The sequence below is a fragment of the Syngnathus acus genome, chromosome 24 (genome assembly GCF_901709675.1).
Source record: "Syngnathus acus chromosome 24, fSynAcu1.2, whole genome shotgun sequence".
NCBI classification, from domain to species: Eukaryota; Metazoa; Chordata; class Actinopteri; order Syngnathiformes; family Syngnathidae; genus Syngnathus; species Syngnathus acus.
The window spans coordinates 839,165-852,950 of record NC_051108.1 but is presented as its reverse complement, the minus strand read 5'-3'; the positions used below and the strand labels follow the sequence as shown (position 1 = coordinate 852,950).

General features: G+C 53.2%; 3 protein-coding genes across 7 annotated transcripts; 1 reads left to right on the top strand and 2 right to left on the bottom strand.

Annotated features, from left to right (window-relative positions):
* Positions 1-114: 114 nt before the first annotated feature.
* On the bottom strand, positions 115-6,210 carry LOC119118107 (scavenger receptor cysteine-rich type 1 protein M130-like). The gene is made up of 18 exons (XM_037244868.1): positions 6,125-6,210; positions 5,958-5,978; positions 5,539-5,865; positions 5,186-5,476; positions 4,800-5,117; positions 4,454-4,738; positions 4,048-4,365; positions 3,679-3,972; positions 3,291-3,599; positions 2,923-3,237; positions 2,542-2,850; positions 2,090-2,383; positions 1,678-2,013; positions 1,500-1,607; positions 1,337-1,406; positions 592-1,266; positions 360-527; positions 115-284 (listed from the first exon to the last, which is right to left on the bottom strand). Exons 1-16 carry the CDS (start codon positions 6,165-6,167, stop codon positions 1,104-1,106), a joined length of 3,801 nt encoding a protein of 1,266 aa, XP_037100763.1. The 5' UTR covers positions 6,168-6,210; the 3' UTR covers positions 115-284; positions 360-527; positions 592-1,103.
* A 565-nt stretch (positions 6,211-6,775) lies between these two features.
* On the bottom strand, positions 6,776-9,263 carry sh3bgrl2 (SH3 domain binding glutamate-rich protein like 2). Of its 3 annotated transcripts, XM_037244884.1 has the most exons (5): positions 9,196-9,263; positions 9,061-9,147; positions 7,599-7,784; positions 7,291-7,371; positions 6,776-7,134 (listed from the first exon to the last, which is right to left on the bottom strand). In XM_037244884.1, the coding sequence occupies exons 2-5, from the start codon at positions 9,106-9,108 to the stop codon at positions 7,123-7,125; spliced, it is 327 nt and encodes a 108-aa protein (XP_037100779.1). In that variant the 5' UTR covers positions 9,109-9,147; positions 9,196-9,263; the 3' UTR covers positions 6,776-7,122. The 3 variants fall into 3 exon arrangements, with proteins under 3 accessions (XP_037100779.1, XP_037100778.1, XP_037100781.1); XM_037244883.1 differs by having other exon boundaries at positions 9,061-9,249; XM_037244886.1 differs by having other exon boundaries at positions 6,776-7,131; positions 9,061-9,249.
* A 456-nt stretch (positions 9,264-9,719) lies between these two features.
* Positions 9,720-13,724, top strand: lca5 (lebercilin LCA5). Of its 3 annotated transcripts, none has more exons than XM_037245021.1 (8): positions 9,720-10,074; positions 10,901-11,243; positions 11,310-11,527; positions 11,596-11,901; positions 11,966-12,103; positions 12,196-12,438; positions 12,524-12,683; positions 12,764-13,724. In XM_037245021.1, the coding sequence occupies exons 2-8, from the start codon at positions 10,901-10,903 to the stop codon at positions 13,417-13,419; spliced, it is 2,064 nt and encodes a 687-aa protein (XP_037100916.1). In that variant the 5' UTR covers positions 9,720-10,074; the 3' UTR covers positions 13,420-13,724. The 3 variants fall into 3 exon arrangements, with proteins under 3 accessions (XP_037100916.1, XP_037100914.1, XP_037100913.1); XM_037245019.1 differs by having other exon boundaries at positions 9,721-10,074; positions 12,527-12,683; positions 12,752-13,724; XM_037245018.1 differs by having other exon boundaries at positions 9,721-10,074; positions 12,752-13,724.
* The last annotated feature ends 62 nt before the right edge of the window (positions 13,725-13,786 follow it).

Genomic DNA, 13,786 nt, shown 5'->3' with positions numbered 1-13,786 from the left:
AAGGGATGTCTTCAGTTTAATATAAACATGACACCAACGTTAATATTGTATTCTAAACAAACAAGTGGGGACTACCTGTAAATCAAAATATGGATGAAGCAAACAGCAATGATCACTTTTCATTTTTCTTTATTGATTTGTATCATGAAGGAGCCAAATGAAACATCTGACACAACAAAGACATAAGTATATAATTCAACACATAATGGAGGAGTCTCCTCTCAGAGTTTGAGAAAAGCTTCCAGTGCTTCACTCTCAATTGCCGTTTCGAATGCCGAGAAGTCCTGAATGGCAAAAGTGGGAAAAGATGTTCACCTTCCTACACAGGCGTGCAGGAGAAAACCAAAACAAGAACTTACCCCGCAGTACGCGTTCCCGTTGCTTATTTGCGGGGGCAGTGCAGTCGGGTTCCCAGCAATTGACCTCATTGATTCTTTGGCTTTGTCACTCGCCGTAATGTCCACCATCTCATAGGGGATCCCCCTCCCATCGAGGACCATAAATATTCTCTGTTGGGCTTTCTTTATCTGGAGGAAAACAACATTGAAACAAATGTACAGACAAAGTGCAGAAAAGAGATGAAGATAATACCTCAAAGTTGCTGCTGACACTGGCGTAAAACACTTTGACAGACATGGCTGCGAGTTGAACGAGAAAAAAAACGTGCAGACGTTCAGTGGCGGAATGTGTGTGTGTGTGAGTGTAAGAAAATAGACAAGGTAAGCAGGTTTGGACATGATTAACCGGGGTGTGTAGCCGCGCCCACATGGCGTGTGACTTACCTTTCCAGTTGGAGCTTCTCGAGCAAAACAAAGAGGCGCTTCACTGCAGGAAATACTTTTATTGTTATGGGGAATTTAAAAACACTGCTCACAAAAATCCCAGCATTATAAAATGGGGGAAATATTTAAGGTGAGGTCTTTATCCTTCAAGCAGCAAATAGGGGGAAGAAACACAATATATACAAGAAGATGAAGTATTGAAAACAAGTCAAGATGACATGCAAAAGCACAGGTGCCAAACTGCTAAATAAGAGTCAAATAAATGTTTCGATTTTTTTTTTTTGACGGCGTTTCCTGTGACAAAATTAAAAAGGCATGCAATCACGAGGAAACGAGCGGGTCCAGCTCGTAACACATTCGGCCAGGCAGGTCCTCGGGCACCCTCTGCCGGGAGCTGTCCGAGTCCACCTCAGCGGCCTTGTCTGCCGGCGGCGGCGGCGGCGGGCCCTGCGCGCTCACCTCGCTGCTGGCCGTGCTGCGATGCCTGAGGAGGTCAAACACGTTGACATGTCGGCCATTCGCGGTGAACAATGCATTCTTTGCTTTTGCCCTACCTGCCCTCGAATCCTCGATCGCTCGTGTCTTCCGAGCCGGATTTCATGGCTCCGAATCGAATGGAGGGGCCTGACGGGATCAAAACAGCCAAATCGGCTCAAATTGACACGGCGGCGCCCCTTTGATGGATTTCATGAGCCACGTGAGCGCGGCCGTGCTTACCGGCATGCTGCCTCCTTCTTCTCCAGAGCAGATAACCCACAGTGACAACTAGCAGCAGCAAAAGCAATCCGCTGACAATTCCCGGCACCAGCGACGACGACGAAGCCGCTGTGGACGGACGACACAAGTCTGAGCCCGGCTGGGAGAAAAGCGCCACAACCCATTCGCAGGGGCTTACCCACGACGTTGATATAAAGCGAGGTGGAGGGAGTGGACCAAAAAGCATCGGAGGAGAAGTTGACGGCGTAGAGGCAGACGTAAGCTCCTCGGTCCTTGTCCTCAATGTCGGGGAATTCAAACACGGCCACGTAGAAAAGGGTGCGTCCGAAAGCCGCCTTGGCGCTGGTGACGTTGGTGTCGGTGTTCTTCAGGTGGAACGTGCCGCGGGAGTACAGAGAATGCACAGAGCACGTGACGGAGAAGCTGCTGCCCCGTGTGACCGACACCTCCCGGGGACTGTAGACCACCATCACCTGGAAGGTGGTCATGGAGATTTGCGGCTTCTCCAGCTCCACTGGAAAGAATCGCAGAGACGGACGGCGGCGTCAAAGTCGCCAGCGTCGGCCAGATGAACAAGTAGACGCCGGCACCTTTGACGTCGAGCTCCACGGGATCTCCTTGAGGGTAGTAGATGATGTTAGCAGGCACTTTCTTTTGATACTCGCAAAAGTAGGAGCCCTGGTGACTGAAGTTGACTCTGGACAGGCTGAAGGTGGCCGCCTCGTTCTCGCTATACTTTTGGAGCTTGAAGGAGTTCTGTAACTTTTTCAGCAGGAAGGTGCCGCCTTCGTGCTCCGTCAGGATAGTGCAGGTGAACTCCACATTTTCACCCCAGTGAACTTGGCTGGAAGGACTCACGGCGATGCGAGGCTTCGACAGAGCACCTTAGACGAGAGGGAGAGGCAACCGAGGTCAAAGGGCGTGCACCACTGGTTCGCGATTCAAAAAGAACATCTGTGGACTGAGTATTGAGCTTTGTGGAACGCCACTCAACTATGACAAGATAGACGCAAGCAATATAGTCATTTTCAAGCTTTCTTACCCAAACAGATGACTCCGGCGTCCTCAGAGTGGCCACAGTTGTTATCGCCAAAACCTAGGTGATTGCAGTGCGTGATGGCGAGCTCCTGGCCTTCGCACACCACGTCGTCCAGCCAGATGGGGCCGCTGCCTCGGCCAAAATGCGCATTGGAGGGCGCCGACACGGCGTGGCCGCAGCCTAATTGTCGGCACACCACGTCGGCGGCGCTCAGTTCCCATTCGTCGTCGCACACCGTCCCCCACTGGCCGGCGTGGAACACCTCCAAGCGGCCCGAACAGCCGCTCCAGCCGCCGACCAGCTGCACTTTTTCTGTGGCCGCAAACATGGAAAACTTGAAGGAGGGGGGAGGGGGGGGGGGGAAACGCAAAGTAAGGACTTCACCTCCACAGGCGACGCCGACGTCACGATCGTGCTGGCACGTGGAGCGGGCGAAACCCTTAAGCGAGCACTGCTGCAGCGAGGTGGTATCGGCGAAACAGCCGTCGCTGGCCTCCATCACGGCTCCGCTGCCTTGGCCGTAGTGGGCGGCGCCCTGGACGCCGATGACGCGGCCGCACTCCAGACGATCACACACCAAGTCCGCCATGGCCAGGTCCCAGTGGGTGTCGCACAGCGAGTACCAAGCGCCGGCGTGCTGGACCTCCACTCTCCCCGTGCACTCCCTCTCGCTGTTCACCAAGCGCACCTCCAAGCTCTCTGCGGGAAGCAAAATGAGCGGAGATGTCTCCAAACGTTGCTTTTTCTCTCACCTGAGCAGATGACGCCGGCGAGCGACGTGGTGTTGCACGATCCGTCCAGCAAGGAGCTTTGCGGGCACTGCGCCAAGGTGGACTCCGTGCCGCTGCACTCCATCTGCATCATCCAGACGTGTCCCGAGCCGTGGCCGTACTCGGTGGCCGTGGTGATGTTGAGGGCTTTGCCGCAGTCCAGCTGCTTGCACACCACTTGGGCGTCGCTGCTGTCCCACGTTTCGCCGCACACGTCCCCCCAGCGGCCTTGGTCGTAGAACTCCACCCTCCCGGCGCAGCGGTGGACGCCGCCGGCCAAGCGCACGTTGCCTGCGGGGAGAGACGCCGGCCGACGCTACCGACGTTTGCCCTCTTCCAGAACCCACGCGCACAAAGCACTTCCACCGACCTGAGCATCGGACCGCCGCCTCCTGGATTTGGACGTTTCGGACGGACTCGCGCAAGGAGCACTGCTCGAGCGACCTCTCCCTGCCGCTGCAGCTGACGCTGTAGCCGCTTTGGTCCCCGCTTTGCCCGAAAGATCCGGCCGACTCGACGGGATCGCCGCAGTTCATCTCCCGGCACACCACGGCCGCTTCGTGCAAGCCCCACTGGACGTTGAAGACGGGCCACCAGTGGCCTTGGTGGCGGACCTCCACCCGACCCGAACACTGGTTGCTTCCGTTTATCAGTCGGATGGCGGCTACAAAGACAAAGTCGTGAGAGCTTACAAGATCTCCAAACAATGAAGACGATCACGCGAGGGCACATCGCTCACCTGAACACACCACGCCGGCGTCTTCGTCGTGACCGCAGTTGTTCATGCCCAAGGGCCTATTAGTCTCACAGTCGGTCAAGGACGTCTCGTTGCCGATGCACGCCACGTCGTCCAGCCAGACGGAGCCCGTGCCTTTTCCGAAATAGGCGCCCGATTTGGCCGTGACGGCCGTGCCGCAGTCCATGGCCCGGCACGCCACTTGAGCGTCTCGAATGTCCCAATGGTCGTCGCACACCGTCCCCCAAGCGCTGCTGTGTTGGATTTCCACTCGGCCCGAGCATCGGTCGGTGCCGTTGACGAACCGGAGCGTCGGAGGATCTGCAGATGGGACGGCGAGCGCGCGCTTTGATTCCCGGTCGAAGCGATTTGACGGCTACGGCGCTCGAGGTTATTCTTGCTCTCTGACCTGCGCACGAAAGCGAAAAGCCTCGGCACGCCTCGGCGCTCTCCCGGACGCTGCACTGGGAGAAGGAGGTGGCGTCTTTGCCACAGGAGCCCCGGTAGCTCCTGAGCGGGCTTTCGCCAAAGTACTCTTGGGATTTGGACGGCCCTCCGCAGTTGAGCTCCCGGCACAGCATGGCGACCTCCTTGGCGCCCAAGTCGTGATGGCACAGCTTGCCCCACTCGCCGTGGTGGAAGACCTCTAGGCGGCCCGAGCAGCGCCTGCTGCTGTTGCTCAGTCGCAGCGTTTCTGCAAAAAGCCCAAATCCTCTAGTGTCCGCTTTGCCATACTTTTGGACGAGCGTAGCAACCTGAACATATGACGCCGGCGCCCTCGTCGGGGCTGCAGTCGTGATGGCCGAATCCTAGGTGCGGGCACTCGGACAGCGACTTCTCCTGGCCCGTGCACTGCAAATCGTCCAGCCAGATATCGCCGACGCTGGTACCGAAGAAGGCTGTGTCCTTGACTGCCAGCGGGGCCCCGCAGTCCATCTGGCGGCACGTCACGCTGGCCTCCTCCATGTCCCATTTGTCGTCGCACACCGGGCCCCAGCGGCCCTGGTGGAAGAGCTCCACTCGGCCCGCGCAGCGGTGGCTCCCGTTGACCAGACGAAGCAGATGTTCGGTATCTAGCGGGCGCAAACCAATCGAGAATTGCAAGGGCTGAGAAAAGGGACGGCCCGGCCGGCCGACTTACATTCGCAGGTCACGCCGGCGTCCGGGCACTGTTCGTCGACGGCTTTGAGCGAGCACTGCGAGAGGGACGTCTCGTTGCCCGAGCAGGTGCTTTTCACCGCCGAGGTTTCCCGAGATTGGCCGTAATGCGGCTTTTGGCCGGACGTCCGAGGCTTCCCGCAGTTGATCTCCCGGCAGAGCACCTTGGTTTCGGGCAGGCCCAGCTCAGCGCAAACTTTGCTCCAGCGGCCGTCGAAAAAGACCTCCACTCTGCCGTCGCAGTGGCTGCTGCCGTCGCTCACCCGCACGTGCTCTGCAAAAGACGCCGGTTCAGCTCGCCACGCCTTTGGCTCAGCCAGGGAAGATGGCTCCTACCCGAGCACACCACCGCCACGTCTCCTCCGTGAAGGCAGTCGTTCTCGCCGAAGGGCTTGTGCGGACACTTGAGGAGGGACAGCTCCTTCCCGGTGCACTGCACGTCGTCCAGCCAGATATGCCCGGTGGCGTGGCCAAAGTTGAGCTCGGCTTTATTCACGAAAAGCGCCGAGCCGCATCCCATCTCGCGGCACACCACGTGGGCGTTGGTGAGGTTCCAGAAGTCGGCGCACACCGTGCCCCAGGTGCCGCTGTGGAAGACCTCCACGCGGCCCGAGCAACTGGTCGAGGTCGGACCCGCCAACCTTACCGTGCCGCTGGCGCATACTGCATGGAAATTGGAATTTTGGATTGATTGGAATATTTTCCTTTTTTGTGGCCAAACACCATCAACGTTTGTGTTTCAGGCCAATACTCACCTGTACAGATGAACAAAATACCTGAGGTCGAAACAAAACGGAGCTCAAGCACTTTCAACTTTAGTGACATCCAATATTTCAACACCAGATCGATTGACCGTGAGCTGATTTGATTCTTAGCAAATGAAATGTTCTCATCAAACTGCTGTCAAAAAGTAGAAACTTACCAATTGCCAGACACAGACGTAGTTTGTCACAAATGGACCTCATAATGAGTATTCGATGTCGTAGATAGCCTGCAGAAATGGTCAGGCCACCCCTCAAATACTTCCAAATCAGAGTGTGCATGGACTCGGACCGCAAAAAGCGTGTTGACATTTGGATCAATCATTAAAGGCGGACCGTGACAGGGGATGCTTTGACCCAAAATCTGCGCCGGGAGAGCGAGAACCCCCACTTTTGGAGTTTTTCCAGGTATACACTTTTTTTCTTCTTACAAAGTTACGGCGCAATTTCCAATTTATTCAATGACTCTCCTTTTTTCAAACTTCAAAAATTCCCATCAAACTGCACCCTCAGTGTTTCAAATGCAAAATATGAATATTTACTCCACTATTGATTTGCGGGTAAATCATTGCATAGGCCCGTTTTGATGGGAAATGACGCGCGCGGTACAAGAGGGCAAGCGCAAGCGAGTGGTCGTGCTGATTTTCCCTTGAAATGCTGCCAGTTTATGTTGTTTGAAAAAAAAAAAAAAAGTCAACGGAATTGACCGTGACAAACATCTGTCCATTTTCCATATAGCGTGACATGGAAAAAATCAGCAGGAAAATTCCCTTGCGCTTTGACGCGTGGCCCGACAATTACAATCGACGTACTGCAGAAAATTCATCAACTTTATTTTGCAATGTGACATCACTCTCCACAAATATCATAAAAATCACAATCATGTACATTTAACACGATGGCACAGCACATGGAAAATATCGAAAATGGACGATTCAAACGCACGCTAGTGGCCACAACATTAGGTACACCTAATCGAAACGGGTGCAGTGTGCATGGCTGCTGAGCACGCAGGGTGACCAAAAATGACATGATTGTAGTCGCTCCCTTTTCTGGGTGGGGGGTGGAGTCTCGATCAACATGTACAAGAACTTTTCGAAGGAGTCCCGTGCACGTTCGGCATCCACACGGCCGGGAGGAGTTTTCACCTTTGTGCCTTCTAAGACTCCTGCTGTACAAAACCAAAACCTGAGTTGTTTCGTCATTTGTCTCATCCGTCTTTTAATATATGAGACCCAAACGGCTTCAGTGATGTGGGCTGTCCTTAGAACTACAAAAAATTAAGGTAATGCAAAAAGTGAGGAAGGAAAGATCATAAATCGTTCACCTGGTCAGAATCTTGAGCGGCGACGCCCAGGAAGGCAAACACGCTGTTATTTTCTTTCGAGCGGAAAAAGTCCTCATAGTCCTGCCGGGATGGAAAAGGTGAGTCGGCGCTGGACCGAGCCCTTCCAGCATCCCGGAAGCAATTGGACGAGCACGTCGCCATGGATTACCCCCGCAAGCAAGAGTGACACCGCTTAATCCGCGCCGGGATTATGGTGGGATTACAGAGGTGCACGGCGTGCATTTGGATGGATGACTGAGCCGAAACTCACAATAGGCATCATGAAGCAGCCTGCGACCTGCACCTACCCCACAGTAGCGATCGCCGCTGAAGATCTGCGGGGGCAGCGGGTTGCCTCCGTGCGGCCGCTTGTCGCAAGGGATGTGGCGGTACATCCACAGCCGCTGCTCCTCCAGCATGGCGATGTCCACTTGCTGGAACTCGATTCCGTTGGCCTCCAGGAAACCCACCACCGCCTGCTGTTGCTTTTTCACCTGACGTCGGCGAAAGCACCGCCTCGTTACGATCCAAAGTTTGCTTTTTAAATGTATTCCCCATCCTTGACCCAAATTTTAAAAAAAAAAAAAAAAAAAAGGGAAAAAACAAAAACATCATGTATTCCACTGATTATTGATTATTATGATGGCCACTAAAGTCATTGATCATTTTAGCCTGGATGAATTGTTCTCATGCATTTTTAATTCATCATACTGATGAAGCACAAAAATGAAACTCATTAAATACAAAATAATTCAATTTCAATCGAGGTGGAAAAAAAAAATCCAATTAAGAACACGCTAATGAGGGTATCTGGGCGGCCACAATGGCACTATTGTTTTGCACGTCTGGCCTCCCTCCATCGGTACACTCGCCAACCCAAACAAATGTGACCCGACAGTGCCCACTCAATAGCAATTTGGCCAAGTGACAACAATTCAGTGTGAGAACGAGACTCAACCCGAGAGCGCGTGGCAATCGTGTCATCCTTTTAGGGTGGCAGATTCAACACTTGTGGGCGAATTACAAAAAGAGTCGATGGAAATGCCTCACGCTCCATACAAGTATGCAAGAGTATATTGTTTGCACCCTGAATGAAGGGATTAACTTGGATTAATCCTTTCATTACACGACGAAGGGGAACAAAACAGGACTCGTGAGGACAAACGGACCATGCACGGAAAACAATGGTTTGCCTTTGCGACACTAAAAGTCACCGGCAAGTACGAGGCACTCTCAAATGGGCACGCCAGCCCCAAACCACGCCCACGCGCCAGTCAATTTAAAAACAAAAACTGCAATAATAATTTCCCCCCTTCTCAATCTTCCGCATTTCTCTGCACGACATGCATGCACTCGAGCAACGACGAGGCCCTCGAAAGCAGCCACACATTTGGACACTTTGGAATGTTTCTTTCCCTCCTTTCATTTCCAATTCTAGCCACTCAGCCACCACCCCAGGCCCCATCCTTTTCTTCTTCTCTCCCCTGTATCCAATCACTGCTCACTCCATTCAAAGGTATCCAAAAGCCAATTATTGCACTCACAAGCTTCGCTCTGGCATCACTGACCCAAATGGTCGGTCAACTTACTCAGGCGTACAATGGATGGACTGTACTTTCTCTTTCTGTTCTATGCATCGGTTTCTATAAAGAGCATTTAACGACAGTTGTCGATGATAAAAGGAACCACATTCTTTCCAAATAAAATGACTGGATGAATCAATAATGCACAAATAGTTGAAGCGTTACAAAAAAATCCCCAATTACTTACTGCCAGAGATCCACTTGACGAAGCGACGTAAACCTTGACAATGACCATTTTAATTCACCATTACGGAGGAGGGAAACGAAGTTTAAACGATGAGGTCGCTCAGAAGCAGCCAAAGAAGCGCTTCATTGCCTTTTATTGCAGGACAGTGCAGACGCGGTCCGTTTGGGCTGACAAGCTAGCGATACTGAACATCAAGCTTCCGGTGTTTCTTTTCAAAACAAAAACGAAAAGGAGTCATTCTCTTCACGTCTTTTTGTCCACTGCTTAAATAATCCGAATATCCGAAAACACAAATATCATCTCCTAAATGCTAATGTAGAGCAGGAATTGTGTTAAATTGACATTACAACCCAATGAAATTCGACACAACACGTGACTTTTGGATTTTGAAAATGTTAGTGGGTAATATAAACTGATTTATGAAAAGTTATTTTGCTTTGAACATGCCTGTTTATTTTAAAGATGAAACATTTTCTCACACTTTTATGTTGGGCTTTATTGTAAAACAATGTAATGACAGGTAACACTTCAAAAACAACAGAGTAATTGACCCTTCAGTGATCAACAATGAATGAAAAGAAAACGAGATAAGTTCTTGAATATGTGTGCATCTCCGACCGAGTCGAGCGCTTTCACGTAATGTACCGGTAATGCAAGACGAGCTGGTGACGTCACAGAAGCGGTTTCCATGCAACAGCAGGCAGCGATGGCCGTCGTTCCGGTTCTCCGTCCTCTCTCGGTCTCGATCTGCAAACTCTGCAGAGCCACTCATGCTAGGCACACTCACAAGACGCTACTTTGCAATTTGGACAAGTAAACAAGACGAGGAGGCTACCAGTTCGCCTTCGTATCACGTTAGCCATGTTAGCTTAGCCAATAGTTTTAGCCTTTTTTTTTTTTGCGGCGAGTTTTCCACTATGCAACCGATCTTAGCGATAATGTCCAATTTTGTGTAAAAAACACGAGCAGCTGTGAGCGATCCATGACCGTGAAGGTGCAAGGCGACATCTAACGGTAAGACACGCCTCACCTGTTGCACTATTTTGTTCTCCTCGCCCGCTTGGCTCTCCGTTAGCTCCTCCGATACACTTGCAATACTTATTTTTTCTTTTTAAAAACACATTCATGATTGATCGTGCACCCATTGGTGCTTGAGGCCCAGTTTTGCGTGTCAGCGGGGACAACAATGCACCCGACAAGAACAGACGGCGGTCAGGGTTTTAGCCTAATCCTGGCAAAGGTGATGCAATTTCCCAATGCTTGCAACTTCACGACAGACATTCCAAGAAATGACTCTAGGAAGGCATATTTGGACTAAGGTAGTCGGTGCGTGGCTCGTCTTGGTGATCTTGATTTTGGCTTTGTGGGCTAGCGTTGCCATAGAAACACGCCCATCAAGCTGGCTCCGTCAGAATAGAATAGAATAGAATAGATCTTTATTGTCATTGTCACACATGTACATGTTGTTTTGGCTGGATCTTGCTTCAAGTTACTCCGAATCGAAGTTCAGGGCAGAATTGACATGAAACAAACCACACACTGTACGTTTAAACATGCAAAGGTTCAAGAAACATCTGTTAGCGGAATGCTAATACCTGCTTGTAATTAGGAGAGTAACTTTCCCACACACGGTGCGGTTGCTAAGTGAGCATGTTGTGCGAGCAGGAAGTCCTCAGAGCAACCTGTCGGCGTCTGGCCTCAGTTGCTTCGTAGCAACGTCGCGGTTAATCTTTAGTGAGGTGACTATTTCTGACAATGTGAGGAAGGTGTTTCAACCAAAAGAAAACATTGGCTTCCTCTCCTCTTCCCAAACCTGTTGTTTTGGTGACCTCAAAACAAGATGGAGTCCAAGAGCGACGCGTTGGAAGACGACTGGGATGACAATCGGAGCCGAGGATCCTTCAGGAGCCGGAAGAGTCGAGCCCCCTCCGGCAAAAAGCTCAAGCACTACAAGAACTTCCGGGAGCGGACCCAGGATGAAAAAGCAACTTCCAAAGCGGAAACGTACCCCTCCGATCCTGACCGAACGTCGGACGGCGAGGGGCGCCGCAGCAAGGCCGCGTCTTACTCGGACGAATACGAGTCGGAGCGCTCGCTCTCGCCGTACGAGCGGGATCAGACGTCGCCGCCGCTTCCGCCAACGCGTGCGAATCTCATTTCCAGCAGCTCGCCCTACAACACAGGTTGGATACGCACGTGAGAAGTCGTTCAATGTTTGAATGTTTTGACATTTGACACGTGCGCAACAGGTATGGAGAGGCGAGTGCGGGCCCGCCCGCCGCGTCCGGGCCGGAGCCGGGCGTCGCGCTCCCTCAGCAAAGAGTCCCTCCCTCCCAAAGACTTGGACCCCCTGACCAGGCAAATGCTGTCGGGGCGTCTGCTGAAAATCAACGAGTTGCGCAACGTGCACGGCGAGCTGCAGCTGCGCATCGCCGAGTTGCAGAAGGAGAATCGCATCCTTAAGCAGGTAGACTCGGCTCGAGGCCAACAGCCGCACCGGAGCTCGCCTGACCCCGTCGGACTCTCTGGCGGCAGCTTCATAGGCGTCAGGAGAAGGCGCTGCAGAACTACACGGACGCCGAGAGCAAAATCTCCCAGATGCTGTCGTGCCATGCCAGCGAGACGCACGTGCTGCGCGAGCGACTGCGGCGCACGCGGGAGCGCGAGCGCGCCGCCGAGCGCCGCCTGAAGGAGAAGGAGGAGCAGCTGCTGAGGAGCCACGCCACCGTGGGACGCATGAAGAAGCTGGTGGAGCAGCGCGAGCTGGGCGCCCGCGAGGAGCTCAGCTGCAAGCTGGAGCAGGAGCGGGCACGCACGCACGAGGCCGAGCTAAAAATGAAGGTAGCGTTGCCGCCTCGCCTTCTTTCACGTGACCGTCACCGCTGCCGTTTGTGCCGCCCGCTAGGAGCTGGAGAGGAACATGGAGCTGAGCAACGGCAGCCACCAGAGGCAGCTGGCTGCCGAGAGGAAGAAGACGCTCTGCGCGCAGGAAGAGATCAAGAATCTGCAAAAGGAGCTGGAGCAACTAGCCAGTCGACTCAGGGTGCCTCCAGAGAAACTCGCAGATACATTCAGCCACATCCTCGCGGCGACCACCACAAGCTGCTTAGTAACGCCGCTGTCACCTTTTTCCAGGAAAAAGAACGAGAATTAGAGATCCGCAACATTTACGCTCACCGCATTGGGAAAGTCTCCCCGAGGAAGGCCGCCGACGGCGAGTCAAAGCTCAAAGGTGAGGCGGAGGCGTCATTCCACAAGGCGCACAGACAGTGCAAGGCGGTGCAGACGCGCAGCAGCAGCAGCCCCGAATTTCCCTCGCCGCCGCCCGCCTTGGCCCAGTACAGCGATCCGGCCCCTGACGGATACCTGTCACTCAAGGTAACTAACGTCTCGCCTAAATATGGAGCCATTCAGGATGTTGGAAATGAGTCACTTTTATTTTTCTCTGCTTTGACGTCGTCAGCAGGTGGAGGTGGTGGACGGTGGACCCAAAGCAAAGCAGGAGCAGCAGAGGAAGACAAGCCACGACAGAAGAACCTCAAGGGACGAGAAGGAGACGGAGGAGGACCATCAACAGAACGCTCAGGATGTCCGTGAGGTGAAGGCCAACACCTTCACAGATGGTAAGAAGAGTCCGGCGGCTCGTACCTTGAAAGACTTGCAAGCAGATCAATGGATGTGACTTCCACAGACTGGGTCAAAGAGAAGGAGGATGACGAGGTGGGCAGCTTCTTGAGGAATCCACACAAGAGCGTCCACGTCCAGGAGGAGGCGGCGGCGGAGCTGTGGGGGAACCACCACCAGGTGGACGCCAGCGAGGCGCGCCGGAGGAAAGACCAGCTGCTGGCCAAGATGCGAGAAATTGACCTCCAGAACAAGGACAAGCGGAAGCCCGTCGACTCGTCCGAGTCCAACGCGGCCGCCGCGGAGACGCCGTCGTCGGGCCGGCGGCGAAGCCTTTGCTCAATCCGATCCAACGAGGACTTGGTCTTCGGAAGCTGCGTGGCCTCGTTGGGGGGGAAGCCCCGCCACAATGCTGCCAGGGACAACGGAGACCACGCTCTGGAGGCCATCGGCATCTTCAGCCTCAAGGGGACGGAGGAGAAGAGCAAGAAGTCGGCGCTCATGCAGCAGCTGTTCGGCTCACTGGCGGCGCCGTCGGGCGACGCCCGGACGGCGGAGCTGCTGGATGACATGACGGGCGGCGGCGCCGCCGCTCGGGGAGGTTCGCGGGCGACGGGGCGTCTCGGCTTTGGGGCGGCGCCTACCTCCACGAGCGCTCGGCACGTGGTAGACAGCCGGCCCGCCGTCCGCGTCATCCCCTCCTTTGACGACGACATCGAGGAGCTCACCTTGTAGCTAGACATTCAACGTTAGCTGATGCATCAACACATGGAGGACTGGTTGTTTTTGTTTGAACTTGTGTTTTTTAGCAGTAGTTGCACTTGACATTTGGTTTTGTCATGAGCTGACATCCATGAAGAACAATACTATGATTGATATTTCAATTCTTTCCAATTGTCTCATTTGTTTGGGCTAGTAGCACTTTGATCATTTATTGCACTTGTCACACTAAACAAGGACCAAGTGTTTTTCTGTGTGTTTTGCTATTTAATGTGACATTTAGTATTTCTAGTTCCCGATTAAATATACATGCTGTCAAACATCGTGTTTGTTTTGTGAGGGCCATAACGATAAAGTGCGATAAAGTCGCACTCGATATCAT